The sequence below is a fragment of the Perca flavescens genome, chromosome 12, assembly GCF_004354835.1.
Source record: "Perca flavescens isolate YP-PL-M2 chromosome 12, PFLA_1.0, whole genome shotgun sequence".
In the NCBI taxonomy this organism is placed as follows: domain Eukaryota; kingdom Metazoa; phylum Chordata; class Actinopteri; order Perciformes; family Percidae; genus Perca; species Perca flavescens.
The window spans coordinates 32,659,021-32,683,057 of record NC_041342.1 but is presented as its reverse complement, the minus strand read 5'-3'; the positions used below and the strand labels follow the sequence as shown (position 1 = coordinate 32,683,057).

The window sequence follows — 24,037 nt, the reverse complement described above, 5'->3', positions numbered from 1 at the left end:
TCCAACATAGGGATGCTCATAAGTGTACGTGGTACCAGAGCACCCTAGGCCAAAGGTCAGTGATTGATTTTATAATCGTTTCATCTGATCTGAGGCCGTATGTTTTGGACACTCGGGTGAAGAGAGGGGCAGAGCTGTCAACTGATCACCATCTGGTGGTGAGTTGGGTCAGGTGGTGGGGGTTGACTCCGGACAGACCTGGTAAGCCCAAACGGGTAGTGCGGGTAAATTGGGAACGTCTGGAGGAGGCCCCTGTCCGACAGACTTTGAACTCCCCTCCGGCGGAGTTTTTTGTGCATCCCTGTGGAGGCTGGGGGCATTGAACCCGAGTGGACAATGTTCAAAGTTTCCATTGCTGAAGCTGCGGCGAGGAGCTGTGGTCTTAGGGTCTTAGGTGCCTCAAGGGGCGGTAACCCACGAACACCGTGGTCAGGGAAGTTGTCCGACTGAAGAAGGAGTCTTTCCGGGATATGTTATCCCAAAGGACTCCGGAGGCAGTTGCAGGGCACGGAAAGGCCGAAGGGGCTTCAGCCTCTGCCGTGAAAGAGGCAAAGCAGTGGGTGTGGGAGAAGTTTTGAGAAGACATTGAGAAGGAATTTCGGTCGGCACCAAGGTGCTTCTGAAAAACCGTTCGCCACGTCAGGAGGGGGAAGCGGGGAACCATCCAAGCTGTGTACAGTAAGGATGGGACGCTGTTGACCTCAACTGAGGAGGTAATAGGGCGGTGGAAGGAGCACTTTGAGGAACTCCTAAATCCAGCTAATCACCCTCTATGGTAGAGGCAGAGCTGGAGGATGATGGGGGATTGTTGTCAATTTCCCTGGTGGAAGTCACTGAGGTAGCTAAACAACTCCGCAGTGGCAAAGCCCCAGGGATTGATGAGATCTATCCAGAAATGCTAAAAGCTCTGGGTTTTGAGGAGCTTTCTTGGATGGCACGCCTCTTCAACATTGCATGGAAGTCTGGGACGGTGCCTAAGGAGTGGCAGACCGGGGTGGTGGTTCCCCTTTTTAAAAAGGGGGACCAGAGGGTGTGTGCCAATTACAGGGGTATCACACTTCTCAGCCTCCCTGGTAAAGTCTACTCCAAGGTGCTGGAGAGGAGGGTTCGGCCGATAGTCGAACCTCGGGTTGAAGAGGAACAATGTGGATTCCGTCCTGGTCGTGGAACAATGGATCAGATCTTCACTCTCGCAAGGATCCTGGAGGGAGCCTGGTAGTATGCCCATCCGGGGCATGTGTCCGGGTTCTCGGAAGGAAGTCGGACTGGTTTCAGGTGAGGGTTGGCCTCCGCCAGGGCTGCACTTTGTCACACATCCTGTCTGTAATTTTTATGGTCAGGATATCAAGGCGTAGTCGGGGTGGGGAGGGGTTGCAGTTCAGTGGGCTGGGGATCTCATCGCTGCTCTTTGCAGATGATGTGGTCCTGATGGCATCATCGGCCTGTGACCTTCAGCACTCACTGGATTGGTTCGTAGCCGAGTGTGAAGCGGTTGGGATGAGGATCAGCACCTCTAAATCTGAGGCCATGGTTCTCAGCAGGAAACCAATGGAGTGCCTACTCCAGGTAGGGAATGAGTCCTTACCCCAAGTGAAGGAGTTCAAGTACCTTGGAGTTTTGTTCGCGAGTGAGAATCGGTCGGAGAATCAGCGCAGCGGAGGGGCGGTATGACATTATATTTATCGCACCGTTGTGACGAAAAGAGAGCTGAGCCAGAAGGCAAAGCTCTCGATCTACCGGTCAGTTTTCGTTCCTACCCTCACCTATGGTCATGAAGGCTGGAGGTCATGACCGAAAGAACGAGATCCAGGGTACAAGAGGCCGAAATGGGTTTCCTCAGGAGGGTGGCTGGCGTCTCCCTTAGAGATAAGGTGAGAAGCTCAGTCATCCGTGAGGAGCTCGGAGTAGACCCGCTGCTCCTTTGATTACATCTCCACCTAGTCCTGGGAACGCCTCGGGATCCCCCAGTCAGAGCTGGTTAATGTGGCTCGGGAAAGGGAAGTTTGGGGTCCCCTGCTGGAGCTGCTCTTCCCGTGACCCGACGCCGGATAAGCGGACGAAGATGGTGTTTTTAGCCTGTGGCGGAAGATGTTTAGACTTTCAGCTGTCCTGATGTCAATAGGGAGCTCGTTCCACCATTTAGTAGCCAAGTTAGGTGATTAGGTGTCCCTCCTTTAATAGTACAACATGCATTGTGTCCTACATCACGGTAAATGATGTGAAACGACTAAAAGTGAAGAAACAATCTCTGTGGGGCTTCCTTTAAAATATAGTCAGTATAACTGTCTTCGACCAGTAAAAGAAAAACAGACTTTGAGGAAGTATTTAACAACTAAAAACTTCATTCAGATACAGAGAAGGTTTTAATTAAGGCTTCATTTTAAATGTGGAAACTCTTCGTACTGGAATGTAGAAAAGCTTGACAACTCTCCTTCCTCTTCCTCCTCATCACGCTCCACTCTGTTTACAGTAAATTCTGTATTTCCTCGTTCCTTCTGTTTAATTTCTGTATTTCCTTCTTCCTTCTCCTTCAGATAAAACAGTTAGATGATGGGTGTAAACCAACATGTCATGAAGTGCAATAGCTGACAGGCCCCATTCACTGCACCAACACATTGCACAGTTGTTGTGATTAGAAACTGTCCAATTGTCTGTAAGTCAAAATGTATTATATGTGGGAAAAAAAGATTTAGTTAGCTTATGGCTTAGTTAGTTGAAGTTAAATAAACTACTTTTGATTATATGTCTGTGTGTGGCCTCCCTTTTTGTTGCTGCCCTTGAGCCAGACTTTAACAAATGGCCTGGCTCAAAGGCTGGCAAAAAAAAGTGAGTTTAGGGTTTAAATTTTAAAGTATTTTGAGTATTAATATTTAATATTTCAGAGAGTATTTTTTATTTAACCTTTATTTAATCAGGGGTGGTTCACTGAGAGGCAGCCTCTCTTTTGCTGGAACGCCCTGATCACAATCATACAGTTCCACATTCATACCTGGAAGCTGCCCAGTACAACCCCAGTCTGATCTGCTGGAAGCTGCCCAGTACAACCAAATTTTTTTAACCAGCGTTTTTAAAGCTTTTATTAAAAAAATTCTCCAAATACTATAAAATTGAATAAAACACCCAAATTCAATGAAAGTACTGAGCTGATCTTTTATTTTACTTGTGAAGAGTTATGGTTGGATGGAACAATCTACGTTATACCCAAATTTCTGATTTAGAAATGATATATATAATGTATAACTTTTTGAATATGGGTCAGATTTGAGCACAACAAGAGGGTTAAAACTTAATGCTTTTAGATGTGGAGCAGGTTTTAACTCAGGCAATATTATTTTCAATGAGAAAAACTAATTTGAAAGTCAAGGTACGGTTTCTCGTCCTGGAATGTAGAAAAGCTTGATCACGCCTCTCTGTGTTGTGTGATGACAGTGAAGCCACACCTTAAACACAAACACAAACCCTTGATAAGATAGTCCCAGATAAGTCACAGTCAGACAGGCATCACAGAGAGGTGAAATGGCGCAGAGAAGCGTTCAGCTGGACCAGATAAACATTTCTTGTTCGATCTGTCTGGATCTAATGAAGGACCCGGTGACTACTAGCTGTGGACACAGCTACTGCATGAACTGTATTAACCGCCACTGGGATGAGGAGGATCGTAAGTACATCTACAGATGTCCACAGTGCAGGCAGACATTCATACCGAGGCCTTTCCTGGTAAAAAACACCATGTTATCAGATTTAGTGGAGGAGCTGAAGAAGACTCGACTCCAAGCTGCTCCCGCTGATCACTGCTATGCTGGAGCTGAAGGTGTGGCCTGTGTTGTCTGCACCGGAAAAAACTGAAAGGACTCAAGTCCTGTCTGCAGTGTCAGGCTTCTTTCTGCGAGAAACACCTCCAGCCTCATTATGACTCAGCTCCCTTAAAGAAACACAAGCTGGTGGAGCCCTCCAAGAATCTCCAGGAGAACATTTGCTCGCATCATAATGAGGTGATGAAGATGTTCTGCCGTACTGATCAGCAGTTCAAGAGGAGACAACAAAACATCCCGCAGAGAATCCAGGTTGGAGAGAAAGATGTTTCACTGCCACAACCAGAGCCCAAGACCAGAGCTGAATTCTTAAAATATTCACGTGAAATCACACTGGATCCAAACACGGCAAACAAATATGTGTTACTATATGGAGGGAACAGAAAAGCAATAGTGACAGTGGAACAAGAGTCTTATCCTAGTCACCCAGACAGATTCACTGATCGGTGGCAGGTCCTGAGTAGAGAGAGTCTGACTGGATGTTGTTACTGGGAGGTGGAGAGGACGAAGAGAGACGTTTCTGTAGCAGTCGCATACAAGGATATCAGCAGAGCAGGAGGGTCCAGTGAATGTGTATTCGGGGGAAATGATCAATCTTGGGCGTTACATTGCGGCAACATCAGTTATAACTTTTGGTCCAACAATGTCGAAACTCCCGTCTCAGGTCCTCCGTCCTCCAGAGTAGGAGTGTACCTGGATCACAGTGCAGGTCTTCTGTCCTTCTACAGCGTCTCTGACACCATGACTCTCCTCCTCAGAGTCCAGACCACATTCACTCAGCCGCTCTACGCTGGACTAATGTTCAAATATTACGAAGACACTGCTGAGTTGTGTGAACTTAAATAGACAGAAGTCATTTAAGGGTTTACTGAGTGGATGGTTAGGGTTAGTGTTAGCATTTATGAGAGTCTAGCATTTACAGGAAGTGTTGTTATTCCTCCTTCAAAATAAAAATGGGATTCACTCACAGAAAAGGTGAGGTGTTAACCATTAAAACACAGCAAAGCATTAGAATTGTGTCTAGTTTCCAGATGAAAGAGCTGCTGGGTCAGTTACTGATGGATAATAATAGATTTAAGATACATATATATTTTATCTTCCTTGACTTTTATTTGTATTTGAGAGTAATATATTTAATATTTTTTATCAGTTTCACTAATTTTGTCCATGTGTGGATGGAGATGATCATTTTTGTCTGAACATGTCGCTTCAAAAAGGAAAATGTAGTAGTGCACATGTAACTTTATTCTAGTTTATAGCTGCTTTTATGTTTTCTCTGAAACAAATGTTTTTAAATGTTTTAACTGCTCTTTAATGTTTTATGAAACGATCTTTGAATTGCCTTGTTGCTGAAATGTGCTGTACAAATATAGCTGCCTTGCCTTGATCTCTTAAAAATGCTCATTTAAATGCTACTGCTCACCTTTCTGCTTTTATTTTGAAAGTCTTTCTTTCAGTTTCCTGTGACAGGTGCTAGGGGTGTTTCCTGTGTGTGGGCTGGGCGAGGCAGTAGGTGATGCTTCATTTGCATATTTAAACATGAAACATATTGGAAAACTTTTAATGCAAAAAATAATTGTCTTAATGTCTGTAATCAACCGGGATGATATCTGTTATTTAATTTAATTATTAAATTGTTTGAATTTTACAATCCACATCTTTAAAGGTTTTGTTATCAGACTCTGAGCCAGAAATCTCAACTTCAGTAAAACATACACACACCAAACTTTCCACTTTCATTCCTATCTATGTTCTGAAGCTTTTCACTCAGGGGTTAGTTCAGATATCACTCACAACCTGATTTATACAACATTTAATCATAAAAACTTGAAGAAAATATTTGATTTTCATGGTTCATGGAGATATCCAAAAACCTTTGATTCTTGAACCTGGCTTTATCCAATGTTTACATTTCTGTTCTGGAAGTTTTATGCACATATTATATATGAATATATTAGAACATATTTAATAAGATAATGCACCATTTGCATATTTCAAAATAACATTTACAAAAATGTAATGCTGATATCTAGTAGCTAAAGAATGTCCCTGTTTACCTGCAGTCTGTCCTTAACTGGAGTCTGTCTGTGTGAGTCTGGCTCCACCTGCTGTCTCTTTCTTTAATTATTGACAATCTACATCCAATACCATCTGCACACTTTTTAATATTTACATTCACTAGAACGAGCCTCTGCTGTGTGACTCCTTCTTTACTTCATACACAACAGATACGGCATGATACTGCACAGGGGCGGAGCTAGACTTTCAGTACAGTGGGGGCGGAGCTTCATCATGGGGCCCTCTGCTACCAAGACATTTTAAAATTAAAACCGTTAAATAAAAACGGTAAATTATCTGATGAATGCATATGTTATGATGTGTCACTTGTTGAGCCAAGTAAGCCTATATGTCAAATAAAACACAAAGAAAAGCCAAATGTTTTGACAAGTTTGTATTGACAAACAAACAAAGAAAGCAAGAAATGTTTCAGCACCACGGACAGCAACAGCCGATGGACAGCGATGGTGCTGAACAGGCCAAGTGCGCTCAATCAGTGCCGCACTATATAACTGACACGGCACTATTATACTGTATTGAACACGTTTGTTTACAACTCCATAGGTAGGCAAAATGTGCTACATGAAAACTCAACTGGGATGAAAACTTTGAGTAAAACTGATTTATAACATTCTGAGTGACTTATTCATAACTAAAATATAAATTGTTAGACGATTTTTTTTCTTACCATTTTGTTGTCTGCTTAACGATCCTCCAGAACAAATACATCTAACAAAACTATATACATATCATGGTCCCTTATTAAATCTTCATCCTCCTCTCCTTCGTGGTGGCAGATCTGCCAACCACTGTCCTTGTTGATATGTCCAGTATGTCCCGCTCCACACACAGACCAAGGTGAGATGGGACAGTCTGGCCTCATCCACGCACGAACGCGTACAAGTATGTCTTAATGAGCTGTAGACGGCTGAAACTTCGTTCGGCGCTGGCGCTGCTGATAGGAAGGGTTTTATAAATCCTGTGGAGAATGGTCAGGTGTGGGTAGGCTCTATCCATGTCGTTGGCAGTGAGGAATGGCAGGACGGCGTCTGTGGTGAGATTCATGTTTAACTCCGAATACAATGCACAAAAAGAGCGAAACTCCTCCACTGGGTCTTCCGGCTTGGGCATGTCTTCTGAGTAGAAATGGGCCAGCTCAGGGTGCTCAAATTCTGTGGCCAGCTTCCTGGTGGCCCATCTTGTGTCCGAAAGGCTTTTCAGCGTAAGAACGGTTCCTTCAATTTGCATGATTTCCTGTTCCTAGTACAAAAGAAAAGGGAGCGGCATGCCGCTGCCACTGTCTAAGTGTACTCCCTGGATAAATACTGTCTACTTTTTGGAAAAAACGAAAAGCTATTTGACAAAGAAGCAGACAGGAGTTGCATTATGCATTTGAAGGTTATACTGTCAAACTGACTCCGAAGGAAATAATGACGTGAAAAAATAAAGAGAGCGTGGCTCATTGGCTTGCTTATTCCCATGATGCAAGGCGGTAAATAGAGTTGTGTTAAAATTTGCTGATAAGTTTGCCGTTTGTTCTAAAATACAAAATGTAACTTCATAAATTTCGTTTTTTAATGTGTCTGCTTAGAATGTAGTGTTTTGTTGCCTGGTACTTGTCATTGTTGTGCTGGTTTACCATGGTAACCATGAGTTAAGTGACTGTTACCTTTGATAAGAACAGCTGGTTTACTGATAAGAAAAGCTTCTTTCAGCTAACGATCTGTAATGTGTCACTTCGCGGGGCCCTGTTTTTGTTAAGTGACGGAAGATCGGTGGCGATTGAAGGGTCCCTTATTAGTATGGGACCCTGGGGTGACAGCACCCAAGCACCCATGCTATCTCCGCTACTGATACCGCAGTACTATTACTTATAAAACACTATGAATACACTCAGTGGTGTAGTCTAGTTTTTTGTAGTGAGTATACTGTAAGTTTTTTCCCTCCCAGCATTAGACTCCCGTCCCAGAGCGACGGTTCTGGATAATGGGCAGCACCGTATGACGGACGGATGTCCTTCATCTTCCACCCTCTGTGTGTTGCCGTTCTCTTCGGGAAACAACAACAAACTTCAAGCTAGCAAGCTACACGCTAAAAATGTCAAATTTTAAAGAACATTTGGATCGTGCAACAAGGCAGGCGTGCTTGTTTTATTTTAGGGAATCATATGCCTCACACAGAAGGCATATGATTACTGGCCAGATACTGGGGTCGAGGGCACCTGGCATCTGGCCTCAGTGCCTCGTTAGGGGAAACTATAAGGGAAGCAATAGTTAGCTCAATAGTTGGCATGCGATCCAGGCCGAAATTTGCCACATCCTGCATGGCTGCCAGAGTTCTGGCATTAGATGTAGGACGGGAAAGAGCTTTAGTATCCCTCATACACGCATGTAGCTCCTTGAGATATTCGTCAGAGGAAGGAACAGTAAAGGTGGAAGGGGCTTGATGCACCTGAAGAAAGCATTAGCCTGCACCGTTTCGGGGTGCAAGCAAGACAGCGCCGCGCGAATGATGGACCCCATGGAGCTGGCATAGGCCCCATCTAATGAGCTATGAGCCAAGGAATGAGAGCCAGGCCCTGAAGCAATGGAGGGCCCCTCAGCATACTCATTAAATAGAGTGGCTGAAGCCGCCATGGAAACCATATCCTCCTCAGCCACAAGCTCAGCAGCAGGTGGATTGGGTAGGTGGAGCAGCATCCACAATAAATAAACAGTACACGCCGTGAGAGGGAAACGAGAACTCTTTCTTCACTGGCACAATAGCTATCAATATCCATCCCCACACGCCTGCCAGCGCCCCACCAAGTTAGCCTGAACGAGAGCACTCCACTACCTGCAGGCCGACATAAAATGGTACAGCGAGAGGGGAGCAAGGACACTCCCGTCACCGACACAATATGTTAAACTGGTGATTACAGTCACAGTAATTATTAACAGAGAGTGAACACGCTCATGTTAGTAATTGAGGTTACATGTTTATCAGATAAAGTATTAACGTCAATCAGCAGAGCGAAAGCGCACAGCCACAGCGAAACAAACAATTGTATGCAGGAGAGGGAATAGTAAGGGTTGAACAAGAGTCTTATTCTAGTCCCCCAGACAGATTCACTGATCGGTGGCAGGTCCTGAGTAGAGAGAGTTTGACTGGACGTTGTTACTGGGAGGTGGAGAGGAGGAGAGAAGTTAATGTAGCAGTCGTATACAAGAATATCAGCAGAGCAGGGAGGTCCAGTGAATGTTTATTCGGGAGAAATCTTGGGCGTTAGATTGCGGCAACATCAGTTATAACTTTTTCTCCAACAAAGTCCAAACTCCCGTCATGTCCTCCAGAGTAGGAGTGTACCTGGATCACAGTGCAGGTATTCTGTGGTGTTTTAACTCAGACCATCACAACCTCCACCCATCCCACCCGGACAACCTGCCTCACTGACATTAAATCATGGATGCAAGAAAACTTTCTCCAACTCAACTGCAACAAATCACAGATTCTCCTAATTGGTCCAAACTCCCTCACCTGACATACCCGGACCTTTTCCCTCAACATCGATGGCTCCAACGTCACCCCCCCTCCACCTGCATCCGCAACCTTGGAACCATCTTCGATCCCACCCTCTCCTTTGTACCGCATGTCAACCACATCACCAAAACCGCCTTCTTTCACCTTCGTAACATTGGAAGCCTCCTCACGCCCCTCTCTGTCCACCACTGCAGCTGAGACACTCATCCATGCCCTCATCACCTCCAGACTGGACTATTGCAACAGCGTTCTTTACGGACTACCAAACGAAATCACCAACAAACTCCAACACGTCCAGAACTCAGCTGCCCGCCTTCTCACCTCCACCTGCCGCCAGAGACCACATCACCCCTGTCCTCCACAACCTCCACTGGCTCCCAGTCAAATACAGGATCGACATCAAAATACTTCTCCTCACATACAAAGCACTTAATAACCTTGCCCCTCCATACCTCCTTGACCTCCTCACCATACCTGCCAACATTTGGTTTTCAAAATACGGGAGATTTGTGTGGGGGCATGGCAACCGCTTCTTCTGCGTGATGGTGCCGCTGTGTTTTAATGTGCCGGGTGATGTCATTTTACCCGCCGTGTGCTACATTAAAATCAATGCGACACAACTTAGAAGCGTGGAGGTTGTCGATATGACTCGGTAAGATGCATGTAGATTGTTGCGCCCAACATGTTGAAATTTACAGCTATATTTGGATTTCTTTGCAGGAACACCACCTTCCCCTGCCATCTTTATCGGCTCGCTTTCGGGTCTGAACTTTGCGCGAAGCTTGCGCAGAGATCAACTGCGCAACTGGGGTGCCAGGTTGAGGTGACCAACGGGTTGAAAATTGTATATGGTGTTAGGATGCGTTTCATACAAGATCTGGCAACTGGTCAACATTAAACAAACATATTGGTCTGATTATTTATAAAGGAGTTTGGGCCATGCAAATTATGGGAGTTTCCCGGGAGAAATAACAAACCGGGAGAGGTTCGGGAGAATCCCGGGAAAAACCAGAGTGTTGGCAGCTATGCTCCTCACCCGCCACACGCCCACCTGCCTCCTCAGGTCCGCCGATGCTAACACACTCAAGACCATCAGGACTAAGCTCTGGACCTGGGGCGACAGAGCCTTCTCAGCTGCTGCACCCACCCTCTGGAAGGCCCTCCCCGACCACATCAAACAAGTCAAGCACCCTACCATCCTTCAAACAGGCCCTCAAAACTCACCTCTTCGAACAGTCTTTCCCAGTTTTTCCCTCTTTTTCATTACCCACCTCTGCTTGTCCATGCACCTATATGTTCTCTTTTCTTTTGTCTGTTATGTAATCTTGTCTATGTACCTTGTCTGTTTGTTGTATCTAAGTTTGTTGCTGAGACCTGAGTATTCACTGTAAATGTTTAAGTTTCTTTAGGTGGCGCTCATTCCTGTGTCTGTTTAGCCATAAACTGAAAATGTAAACTTCTCTCTTCTCTCTAAATATTTGATGAACATTTGTATCGATGTATTTGTATGTTGTTGTCGTTTCTCTTCCACGACATGGGTCTGAAGAGAGAAAGCTCCAGATCTCCTTTATCCACCAAACTTTGTTCTCTTTGTAGAAATTTGTAAAGAAATCCATAATCACATGCATCTGTTCATCCTGTTCATAATCAATCAGGAGATGATTCATTATTCTCTTTTACATAACTGAGATTCAAACCAACTGATTGTGTGGAGGACGTGCATCTGTATGTGAAACCATTTTACACTTTACCGAGGGGATGTGGGAACAAACTGAAGGTTTACATGATGATGAATAAACCAACATGGACAAAGTATTTTGTTCTTGTCTTCATTTCAGGGTTTCATACAAAGCCTCCTGAAACACCACAACGTATATAGTTCATGTTTAGAGTCAGTCAGTCTCGGTCCTTTCTACTTTCCTCACTAAAACCGCTTTGTCCCAGAGTTGTCTTTCACTTGTTGCTTGTAAACTAACGTTTTCTTTGTTCACAGAGTCAATAAAGATTTATTACCCAGACATAAAAGTCCTGACACGCGTTAAGAGGTAATAGATATTGTGTAGTTGATTCTTTACATTTGGTTACAAGTATTTCCATCAGAATTCGACAAGACAGAGACATTTTAACGCTTAGCCTCAAATCTCATATTCCCAAATACTATTTACAACCTGAGAGCATAAACTCTTCTCTCCCATGTTTCCCATGAGACCTGAATGCAGCACCAGTGTTACAAGGTGTGACTCCTTTGAACAAACTGACACAGTGTGATGTTACATCTATTTAAATGTCTCTTTACTGATGTCGTTTGACGTTTTGGACACGTCTTCCTGCAGCAAACATCCCAGCAGGTTAGAAAGTGAAATGTAAAAACTGATGCAGGACACAAGAGGGCGCCTTCATCCTGCTAACCAGGGATATAGTGGAGGTTAAAGCACCTCAGCTCACTTCGTCTGCATGTTTTAGTTAAGTTTTCAGTAGGGGTGCACCAATCCGTTATTAATATATCGGTCCTGATATTGACAAAATAGCTGCATCTGGGAAAATGAACAAAGCCACGGGCCGATCCAGTTTTTTCGTTTTTTACTAAATAAAAAATCCACATGAATGTACTGGGGGATGTATAAGCATGGTGAGGGGGTGTCATGGTTGTAGTGCAAATAAGTCCAATAGTGCCAGCATTAAATATGGACAATATAAGAGAATAATTTAGACATAGTAATGTAAAAACTATAGCAGTGAAAGGATAAAGTTTAAAAAAAGACAGCATTCAATATGGCCATTATAAGGGAATAAAGTAAGCAGTAGGATAGACACAAATCAACACTGATGACTCAATCTCTGTCTACATTAGGGATGCACCGAATTCCGATTTTGGGATTTTTGCCGAATACCGAATCCACAGGTTGAGATTGTGCTGCCTCCTCCTCCCATCCTCAGTCCATGAACCCAGTAAACACATGAATGAAGTAAACAGGGACTGTCCTTCCTTTGCTGTACCTGAAGTTGCTGCATTCTGGCTGCTGTCTGGAGATTCCTTCATGAACAACTCATATTCTTCCAGATGTTTCAGACCAGATGTTGTAACAGCGGCCATGTTGTGTATAGTTTAGGGTCCTCGCCACCACCAGACCAATCAGCATTGAACAGATTGAACATGTAGCTGGACTTGAATGGCCTTCTTTTGACTGAAAGTACTGCCAAACAACAACTTTTTCTGCTCACCAGTTCCATTTCCACTGAGGATCGGCGTGGTCGAGCACACGCTGCTGCAGGCCAAACTCAAAGAGAAGTCCAACATGACACGCGACATGCACGCCACCAACATCTCCGAGCCCGTCGCCGGGCCCTTCGCTTAGGTTCACCTCCACACTGGGCACCTGGGCCAAAACAAAAACCTAAATCTCACGTGAACTGAAAGGGCTGAGGCGCTTGGAGTTTCATTTTGAAAACAGAAAAAAAACTTTATTTATACTTCAAAAACATTGTTTTTGTATTTGCAGCAGCATTAGGCCTAAGTCATGAAAACATTTGGAGTTGAACAGTTAATCCATTTGGCTCTTTGTCCTGAATGTCCCTTATTGTGTATTTTTTGTGTACATGAACATCAAATAAATTTGTATAAAGATAATTTCTGGCTTCATGAGTAGTAACGACAGCTCACTTTATCTGCAGGTTTTTAGGCTGATAAAAACCTTTAATAATAAACATGCATTGTGTCAAACATGGTAATGGTGCAGAAAGTGCAGAAACAGAGCTGTAATCGGGCCTTAAAAGTTCGGCCAGACAAGGCCCGAGCCTGACAAGTACATTTTGATTGACAGCTTTTTAAAAGCCCGAACCTGTTTACAGCCCAACATTATTCAAATGTGTGCACGCACGCAGCTCTTTTGCCTTTTGTCAAGAATGAGTCATTTAACATCATTTATTTGTGACTAACGTCGGCTATCGGCCAATTGGAAGGTAGAACAAAGAAATAAAAGAAGTCCTCTAGAGGCCAGCCTCCGTTTCATCTCCTCAGCATCCATTTTCACGCTAATCAAAACGCATCACCTGACTGCTCATTTACCATGCAACCCGGAGCGCAAGCCTGAGCCCAAGCTTGTGTAAAATGATAGAAATCTACTTAGCCAACATGCAGTTGGAAGAGATGTTTTACCAGACCGAACCCTGTCCTGTCTGGTTCACTCTCCAGTAAAAGAAAACTTAACAGACTTTGAGGAAGCGTTAGAGAAACATGGAGCCATCAAAAGCTATGGGTACAAGAAGTATTTTACAACTAAAAACTAGAGATAAAAAGATATAGAGGAGGTTTTAACTTAAGGCTTTATTTTAAATGTGGAAACTCTTCGTACTGGAATGTAGAAAAGCTTGACAACTCTCCCCCCTCCTACTTCTGTCAAACACATCACGCTCCACTCTGTCATTTCTGTATTTACTTGTTGTTCCTTTCAGTTCCGATAAAACAGTTTGATGATGGGTGTACACCAACATGTCATGTACAATAGGTGACAGGCCCCGCTCACTGCACAAACACATTGCACATTTGTTGTGATTAGAAACTGTCAAATTGTTTTACATGTCAAATGTCTGTAAGTCAAAATGAATTATATAAAATAAAAAAATAAAAAAAGAAGATTTGTTATGCTAGTAGTTTGGCATAATCTCTCACTAACCCGGGCCTTTACTGTTTACCCTTCTTTGTTTTAAATAAAAATATATTTCACCAAATGAAATGGTGAAATATATACTGACATTAGTTTGCTGTATCATTTCCTGAAGTTCCGGTCAACCACAGTGTGTTTGGGTTGTGTGTCAGAAGCTTGTTCTTATAGCAAAGCTTTTGGTGAAGAATTGTGTTGACACTGATCAATAAAACTTAAAGGTCCCATTAATAAAATGTCACTTTATGAGGTTTTTTAACATTAATATGAGTTCCCCCAGCCTGCCTATGGTCCCCCAGTGGCTAGAAATGGTGATAGGTGTAAACCGAGCCCTGGGTATCCTGCTCTGCCTTTGAGAAAATGAAAGCTGAACATCGCCGCACGGGACGCTAGTCAACACTACAGTTGGAAGCAGGTTAGCCTAGCGTTAGCTAGCAGATGGAGTAAACATTATAAAATGCTGAGAGCTAAACGGTGTAAAAGTGTGTCTATATTTCACTGGAGAAGAGTCTGACACCAGACTGTAGCTGCCGTTGTCTGAAAAACACAGAAGAGATGTAGCCTACGTGTCACCTTTTTCAGCCCTTCTGAGTTTGCAGGTATGATTTTAATATACTGTAACATTATTATAGTCATATGATTTTGTCCCCACGTTTTGGGGTTAAGCTTTTGTCCTTAATGGCATTTTCCCCCTTACATCAGGGGTCTTGAACGTTTTTTAAGCCAAGGACCCCTTAACTTAAAGTGAGATGTAGCAGGGACCCCCTACTACATAATGTATGAAATTAAGTTGCATATTAAACTGGGCCTACAATAACTGTTAGGGTAACCTAAAGCCTTCTTACATACCCTTTTTTCATAAGCTATTAAAATATTTATTGTTGGCATGATTTGATAATCATATTTTAATGTTACATATGTGGCACAGTAAATCTAGGATTAACTGTATCTGTGGGCTGATATCTTAGTGAATACCTTACCTATAGGCCAGTAAGCCTATCATCAGTGGGAATTTATATTTGCTAATATTATGTTGGAATTATGTTAAGGCATTTTATTTTAGTTTTTTTTAAAGACTAAATACAATAATTTGGAGGCCCCCCTGCAATGACTCTGAGGACCCCCTGTTGAAGATCTCTGTCTTACATTACTTTTACTTTTATACTTTAAGTAGTTTTGAAACCAGTACTTTTACACTTTTACTTAAGTAAAAAGCTTGAGTTGATACTTCAACTTCTACAAAAGTCTTTTCAAACCCTACTATCTATACTTCTACTTGAGTAATGAATGTGAATACTTTTGACACCTCTGGTCATGAATGCTGGGTCATAACCGAAAGAACGAGATCCAGGGTACAAGTGGCTGAAATGGGTTTCCTCAGGAGGGTGGCTGGCGTCTCCCTTAGAGATAGGGTGAGAAGCTCAGTCATCCGTGAGGAGCTCGGAGTAGAGCCGTAAGGATGCCCCCTGGGCGCCTCCCTAGGGAGGTGTTCCAGGCCTGTCCAGCTGGGAGGAGGCCACGGGGAAGACCCAGGACTAGGTGGAGGGATTATATCTCCACCCTGGCCTGGGAACACCTCGGGATCCCCCAGTCCAAGCTGGTTAATGTGGCTCGGGAAAGGGAAGTTTGGGGTCCCCTGCTGGAGCTGCTGCCCCGTGACCCGACCGCGGATAAGCGGACGAAGATGGATTGTTGGATAAAAAAAAAGAATTGTTAGCTACTGGCTTAGTTAGTTGGAGTTAAATAAACTACTTTTGATTTATATATCTGTTTGTGGCCTCCCTTTTTGTTGCCGGCCTTGAGCCGCACTGTAACAAGTGGGGTTTGAACCTGAGACCCCTATTTGTGATGGCCTGGCTGAGAGGCTAGCAAAAAAATGGGAGTTTAGGGTTTAAATATAATAAAGGAGAAACTTTGAATTAATATTTCAGAGTAACAGCAGAATATAATACTATATGGTGCCGTATTTTATAAACAGAAAGTAAAATCAGTCAAAATATTATAAAGACTGTTAAAGATATCTTTGTGATAATTGAACAGACTTTGAAGAAGAGCCATCACCAAAACCTGAGCAGCCAAGAAGGGTTTTAAAACGTAATGTTTTAAGATGTGGAGCAGGTTTTAATATTATTTTCACTCAAGGTACTGCTCCTCGTCCTGGAATGTAGAAACCCCTCCCTGTGTTGTGTGATGACAGTGAAGTCACACCTTAAACACAAACACAAACCCTTGATAAGACAGTCACAGATAACTTACAGTCAGACAGGCATCACAGAGAGGTGAAATGGCGCGGAGAAGAGTTCAGCTGGACCAGAAAAACAATTCTTGTTCAATCTGTCTGGATCTACTGAAGGATTCAGTGACTACTTCTTGTGGACACACCTACTGCATTAACTGTATTAACCGCCATTGGGATGAAGAGGATCATAAGTACATCTACAGCTGTCCTCTGTGCAGGCAGACATTCACACCGCGGCCTGTCCTGGTAAAAAACTGGCAACTGGAGGAACTAAGGAAGACTCGACTCCAAGCTGCTCCTGATGATCCTCGCTATGCTGGAGCTGAAGATGTGCCCTGTGATTTCTGCACTAGGAGAAACCGGAAAGCACACAAGTCCTGTCTGCATTGTCTGTCTTCTTTCTGTCAGAAACACCTTCAGCCTCATTATGACTTAGCTCATTTAAAGAAACACAAGCTGGTGGAGCCCTCCAAGAATCTCCAGGAGAACATCTGCTCTCAGGACAGACATAGAGGCCACGACACAGTCTCAGCTCTAACTCAATGGGGACAAATGGCTATGAGGCAGATACAGTTCCAGGGGAGACAACAAAACTTCCAGCAGAGAATCCATGGCAGAGAGACACAACCAGAGCCCAAGACCAGAGCTGAATTCTTAAAATATTCACGTGAAATCACACTGGATCCAAACACGGCGAACAACTATGTGTTACTATATGGAGGGAACAGAAAAGCAATAGTAAGGGTTGAACAAGAGCCTTATCCTAGTCACCCAGACAGATTCACTTATCTGTGGCAGGTCCTGAGTAGAGAGTCTGACTGGACGTTGTTACTGGGAGGTGGAGAGGAGGAGAGAAGTTAATGTGGCAGTCGCATACAAGGATATCAGCAGAGCAGGAGGGTCCAGTGAATGTGTATTCGGGGGAAATGATAAATCTTGGGCGTTACATTGCGGCAACATCAGTTATAACTTTTGGTCCAACAATGTCGAAACTCCCGTCTCAGGTCCTTGGTCCTCCAGAGTAGGAGTGTACCTGGATCACAGTGCAGGTCTTCTGTCCTTCTACAGCGTCTCTGACACCATGACTCTCCTCCTCAGAGTCCAGACCACATTCACTCAGCCGCTCTACGCTGGACTAATGTTCAAATATTACGAAGACACTGCTGAGTTGTGTGAACTTAAATAGACAGAAGTCATTTAAGGGTTAATGTTGGTGTTTTAACTCTTATTTTGTCTCCATGTTTGTTGCTGAGACCTGAGTATTCACTGTACAAAGATCAGCTGTAAATCAATCATTATGGGATGTACAGTACATTGACATCTTGTAATAAGTTGTAGTGTAAATGTTTAAGTTTCTTTAGGTGGCGCTCATTCCTGTGTCTGTTTAGCCATGAACTGAAAATGTAAACTTCTCTGTGCTCTCTAAATGTCCAATAATATTTGTATCTATGTATTTGTATGTTGTTGTTTCTCTTCCACTGCATGGGTCTGAAGAGAGAAAGTTTCAGTCCTCCTTTATCCTCCAAACTTTGTTCTCTTTGTGGACGTTTGTAAAGAAATCTATAATCACATTTATCTGTTTATCCTGTTCATAATCAAAGAGATGATTCATTATTCTTTTTTACGTAGCTGAGATTCAAACAAACTGATTGTGTGGAGGATGTGCATCTGTACATGAAACCATTGGACACTTTACTGATGGGATGTGGGAACAAACTGAAAGTTTACATGATGATGAATAAACCAACATGAACAAAGTATTTTGTTCTTGTCTTCATTTCAGAGTTTCATACAAAGCTGACGGAGAAAATGTGAAACTGATATGAGATTATAACTGAGGCCCTTTTCCTCCTGAAACACCACAACATATATAGTTCACGTTTAGAGTCAATCAGTCTCGGTCCTTTCTACTTTCCTCACTAAAACAGCTTCGTCCCACAGAAACGAGCCATTGTCTTTTTGAAATTTGAACATTTTCTTTGTTCACCGAGTCAATAAAGATTTATTACCCAGACATAAAAGTCCTGACACGCGTTAAGAGGTAATAGATATTGTGTAGTTGATTCTTTACATTTGGTTACAAGTATTTCCATCAGAATTCGACAAGTCAGAGACATTTTAACGCTTAGCCTCAAATCTCACATTCCCAAATACTATTTTACATCCTGAGAGCTGAAACTCTTCTCTCCGATGTTTCCCATGAGACCTGAATGCAGCACCAGTGTTACAAGGTGTGACTCCTTTGAACAAACTGACACAGTGTGATGTTACATCTATTTAAATGTCTCTTTACTGATGTCGTTTGACGTTTGGACACGTCTTCCTGCAGTGAACATCCCAGCAGGTTAGAAAGTGAAATGTAAAAACTGATGCAGGACACAAGAGGGCGCCTTCATCCTGCTAACCAGGGATATAGTGGAGGTTAAAGCACCTCAGCTCACTTTGTCTGCATGTTTTAGTTAAGAACATGTTTTTTGTAGGGGTGCACCAATCCGATATTAAGATTGGATATCAGTCCCGATATTGACAAAATAGCTGCATCTGGGATGGGAAAAATGAACAGATCCACGGGCCGATCCAGTTTTGTTCGTTTTTTTTTCCGTACCGGGTATCGACAGATACACAAAGCCCAGGCATCGGTATCATCGGGACTGAAAAAGGCAGATCGGTGCATCCCTAGTTTTCAGCCTGATAGAAACCTTTATGATAAACATTCATTGTGTCACACACCATAGTAAATGGTGCAGAAACAATATCTGTTTTTGTTTTTGTAGTTCAGGCGGCCAGTGATGGTCAAAGGTTGCAATTTATCAGGAGTGCCCGCTCACGCAGAAGGCCAACAAATGTCACATCGTCAGCACACTGAAAGAAGTTAAAGTGCCAAATAACAAACTTAGAGCATGTGTTAGAAATATATTGAGCCATCACCAAAGCCTGAGCAGCCAAGAAGTATTTTACCACTAAAAACGTCCATGTTTTCACATGTAGAGCAGATTTTAAATGATGCTTGATTTTAAATGAGTAAAGAAAAGTCAAAATGCTGCTCCTCTTCTCGGAGTGTAGAAAAGCTTGATAACCCTTCCCTCCCTTCCTCCTCCTCTCGCTCTCTCACACACAGCGAGCTCTACTCTGTTTACATGTCCCTGTTCCCTCCCCTTCAGATAGATCTCCAGTTTGAAGATGGGTGTAACCAGCATGGCGGTGTAGTGCAGGAGCTGAGACACATGTTGTTCAGATCAGAGCTCAAACTAGTTTCCCTTCTCAGGAAGTGAGACTCAGATGGTGAGTTGTCACTGACGTAAAATGGCGCAAAAAGGAGTTCAGCTGGACCGGGAAACTTTCTCTTGTTCCATCCCCTCCATCAATCCTTCCAGCTATTACCATCAGGCAGGCGTTTTAGGGTACCATTGGCCCGGAAAAACCTCTACAAGAAATCCTTCATCCCATCTGCAATAGCCATATTGAATAGGACAAAATGAACACTACAGTCAGCTGATACCTCAAATTCATCCCATGTCTTGTTTTTACATGTATGTATGAATGTCTCTTTGTAACTGGAGCCTTGTCAAAGACAATTTTCTGGAACCCTGTGTTACAGACAATAAAGTATTATCTTATCTTATCTTATCTTATCTGTCTGGATCTACTGAAGGATCCGGTGACTACTTCTTGTGGACACAGCTACTGCATGGACTGTATACAAAGCCACTGGGATGTAGAGGATTGTAAGAAAATCTACAGCTGTCCTGAGTGCAGGAAGACGTTCACACCGAGGCCTGTCCTGCTGAAAAGCACCATGTTATCAGATTTAGTGGAGGAACTGAAGAAGACTGGACTCCAAGCTGCTCCTGCTGATCACTGCTATGCTAGAGCTGAAGATGTGGCCTGTGATATCTGCACTGAGAGGAAACTGAAAGCCCTCAAGTCCTGTCTGGTGTGTCTGGTCTCTTACTGTGATCAGCACCTTCATCCTCATTATAACTCCTCTGCGTTTGAGAAACACAAGCTGGTGGAGCCCTCCAAGAAGCTCCAGGAGAACATCTGCTCTTATCATAATGAGGTGATGAAGATGTTCTGCTGTACTGATCAGCAGCTAATCTGTTATCTCTGCTCTGTGGATGAACATAAAGGCCACGACACAGTCTCAGCTGCAGCAGAAAGGACTGAGAGGCAGAAAAAGCTCCAGGGGAGTCGACAAAACATCCAGCAGAGAATCAAGGACAGAGAGAAAGATGTGAAGCTGCTTCAACAGCAGGCGGAGGCCATCAATCGCTCTGCTAATAAAGCAGTAAAGGACAGTGGGAAGATCTTCACTGAGCTGATCCGTCTCCTGGAGAAAAGAAGCTCTGATGTGAAGCAGCAGGTCAGATCCCAGCAGAAAAGAGAAGAGAGTCGAGTCAGAGAGCTTCAGGAGAAGCTGGAGCAGGAGATCACTGAGCTGAAGAGGAAAGATGCTGAGCTGGAGAAGCTCTCACACACAGAGGATCACAGCCAGTTTCTACACAACTACTCCTCACTGTCACCACTCAGCCAATCAACATCCAGCATCGATCTCCATCCTAGGCGCTACTTTGAGGACGTGACGGCGGCCTTGTCAGAAGTCAGAGATGAACTACAGGAGGTTCTGAGAGAGAAGAGGACAATCATCTCAGGGACTGATCTGGCTGTTTTACTGCCACAACCACAGCCTGAAACCAGAGATGACTTCTTAAAATATTCATGTGAAATCACACTGGATCCAAACACAGCACACACACGGCTGTTATTATCTGAGGGGAACAGAAAAGCAACAATTACATTGGATCAACAGTCTTATCCTAGTCACCCAGACAGATTCACTGAATGGGGGCAGGTCCTGACTAGAGAGAGTCTGACTGGACGTTGTTACTGGGAGGTGAAGTGGCGAGCAGATTTAGTTTATATATCAGTCGCATACAAGGATATCAGCAGAGCAAGGAGGCCGGAAATATGTGACTTTGGATACAATGACAAATCTTGGGCATTGTATTGTGACTATAACAGTGTTAAATTTTGGCACAACAAAGTCCAAACTCTCGTCTCAGGTCCTCCGTCCTCCAGAATAGGAGTGTACCTGGATCACAGTGCAGGTAGTCTGTCCTTCTACAGAGTCTCTGAAACCATGACTCTCCTCCACAGAGTCCAGACCACATTCACTCAGCCCCTCTATGCTGGACTTATGCTACATGATTTAAGAGACACTGCTGAGTTCTGTAAACTAAATTAGACAAAAGTCGTTTAAGGGTTAAACTCAACATACAAATACGTAATCACAAATAAATTTAAATTTTTTTTCTCCATGTTTGTTGCTAAGAGCTGACTGCTCTGACAGCTCACAGAGATCAGCTGTCAATCAAACATTATGGGATGTCCTTTGACATATTGTCATTTAGATAGATAGATAGATAGTTTTATTGTCATTGCATATCTCTACACAACAAAATTAAGATGACATCAATCACTCACTTAGCAGCATAACGATAGAAGGATAAAAAGTGACACTGTCAGCAACAGTTAATAGATAAATATATAGTATAAAAATAAAATTAAAGTATTAAAACAAGAATAAGAAAACCATTACATTTACAAACACAGTATGGTTCAAGTCCAGATTAGCTTAGTCTTTCAACCTTTCTGACAACCTACTTTGTTGTTGTGTAAATGTTTGAGTTTCTTTAGGTGGCGCTCCTTCCTGTGTCTGTTTAGCCATGGAGGCTATCACTGCTCATGATGATGTTTGTTGAAATTTGTACTGAAAATGTAAACTTCTCTGTGCTCTAAACGTTTGATGAATATTTGTGATTACATATTTGTATGTTGTTGTGACTCTTCCACTGCATGGCTCTGAAGAGAGAAAGCACCAGACCTCCTTTATATTCCATACCTAGTTCTCTTTGTTGAGAAATTTATAGTCACATTAATTTGTTTGGCGGACCAAATGTTGTTGTTATGAGGTATTGTAGAACTTTAATTATCCTGATCATAACCAACAAGTAGATCATTCATTGTTCTCTTTTACATAACTGAAACTCAAACAAACTGATTGTGTGGAGGAGGTAAATCTGTACATGAAACCATTGGACACTTTACTGATGGGATGTGGGAACAAACTGAAGGTTTACATGATGAATAAACTAACATGAACCAAGTATTTTCTCTTTAAATAGTAAAACTGAGGCATTTTTCCCCCCAGACACTGTTCCTGCACTCAAGGTCTCATTTTAAATTTAAACCTTTAATTGTAAACATATAATATATTCATGTGCAGGGACTAAAGTTAACTTTTTTGGCCACCAGCCACTGTGGCAGATGGATTTCAAAATCCACCTGCCACAGAGGCTTTTTACCAGCCTCCTTTTTTTGCCTCATAAAGGTGAAATACAGGAAATGCACAAGCATCGTTCTTGAACTTGTTAAGAATACACATTTAAGTGCTGTCAAGTTTTTAACGAAATCAATATAATTAATGACTCTTATCAAACATATTTTTGTATCTTTTTATTTAACGATTTCAAATCCAAGCAAATGGTGGACTTGGTTGAAATGTGAAAGAACAACAAAAAAAACAAAACTCTAAATCACTCAATTCTCAGTGGCTGCCAAGGTGGCAGGTAGATTGACAGTTTTACCCGCCAATGGCAAAATTCACCCGCATTTGGCGTGTGGTCCGGTGTTAAATCTGTCTAAGATGTTCTAAACAGACAATAGTTTCTAGAAAAAACTAAACAAACTACCACAGGGATAGTTTCACTCTGCTGTGGGGTTTTGGGTAAAATCTCATTTCTTCAGATTACAAACTGCACCAGGCAAATCTAGCATTTACAGGAAGTGTTGTTATTCCTCCTTCAAAATAAAGGGTGAGTTATTAACCATTAAAACACAACAAAGCGTTAGATTTGTGTCTAGTTTCCAGATAAACGAGCTGCCGGGCCCTTATGTAAAGCTCTGATCTGTTAAAAATGCTTGTTTAACCCTCATGTTGTTTCAAAATTTCAAAACCAGAAGTATGCTGTTCTTGTTGTTTTTGAAATAAAAATTACCCAAAAATGTTATGGATTCCATACAATGCTCTTCGCACGTACAATTCATGATCACTACTTTTATTGAATTTTTGATGTTTTATTCAAGTTTTAGCATTTCAAATTTTTTTTAATGGTTTCAAAACCCTATTCTGACTAAACTTTGACTCTTTAAGTCTCTGATTATCCATCAATACACATTTTCTCTTATATTAGTCTAAATATTTCATAATTTCTGCTTTTGTCACACACACGTCTCAGGCGAGGCTCGAGCCACCCCGAAAGCGCATGCGTGCTAGAAATAAAACCGACGCCTATTTTTCACGCAACATGCAAGCGTGTTGGAAGCGTTTCCAGGCAAAATAAAATAGGAAATGAAGTTTATATGTCATTTAGACACAAATACATATTAATAAATGACATGTTGATGTTTGAAAGTCTCGAGGTTTTGACATAAATGCAGATATATAAATGTTTTGGGTTTTTTTAAATAGATTTTCTAATGTTGCACCTGTCAATCCAGAAGGAAATATTCTGGAGCCTATTATGCCGTCAATACTGCCAAGGTTGTCTTTGCTGTAATCAGATCAGTATATATTTATGTTTAACATGGTATTTCATGTTATCAATGGGAAACATATGTGTCCAGACAAGGCTAGCAGCAGCAGCAGCGCCTCGTCAGACACCTTTCTGGTGTGCAAAGACGTAGAA

At 42.7% G+C, this 24,037-nt stretch overlaps 2 protein-coding genes across 2 annotated transcripts in view; both read left to right on the top strand.

The window, feature by feature from the left end:
* The window catches only part of ift57 (intraflagellar transport 57 homolog (Chlamydomonas)), a 30,767-nt gene extending 17,957 nt beyond the window's left edge, over positions 1–12,810 (top strand). Inside the window, exon 12 of the mRNA XM_028592441.1 lies at positions 12,641–12,810. Coding sequence (XP_028448242.1) covers positions 12,641–12,745 — 105 coding nt within the window. The 3' untranslated portion in view covers positions 12,746–12,810. The remainder of the gene's footprint in view (positions 1–12,640) is intronic.
* Positions 12,811–19,558: 6,748 nt separating this feature from the next.
* On the top strand, positions 19,559–22,089 carry LOC114564842 (tripartite motif-containing protein 16-like). The gene is made up of 2 exons (XM_028592439.1): positions 19,559–19,640; positions 19,921–22,089. Exons 1-2 carry the CDS (start codon positions 19,593–19,595, stop codon positions 21,532–21,534), a joined length of 1,662 nt encoding a protein of 553 aa, XP_028448240.1. The 5' UTR covers positions 19,559–19,592; the 3' UTR covers positions 21,535–22,089.
* Positions 22,090–24,037: the final 1,948 nt, after the last annotated feature.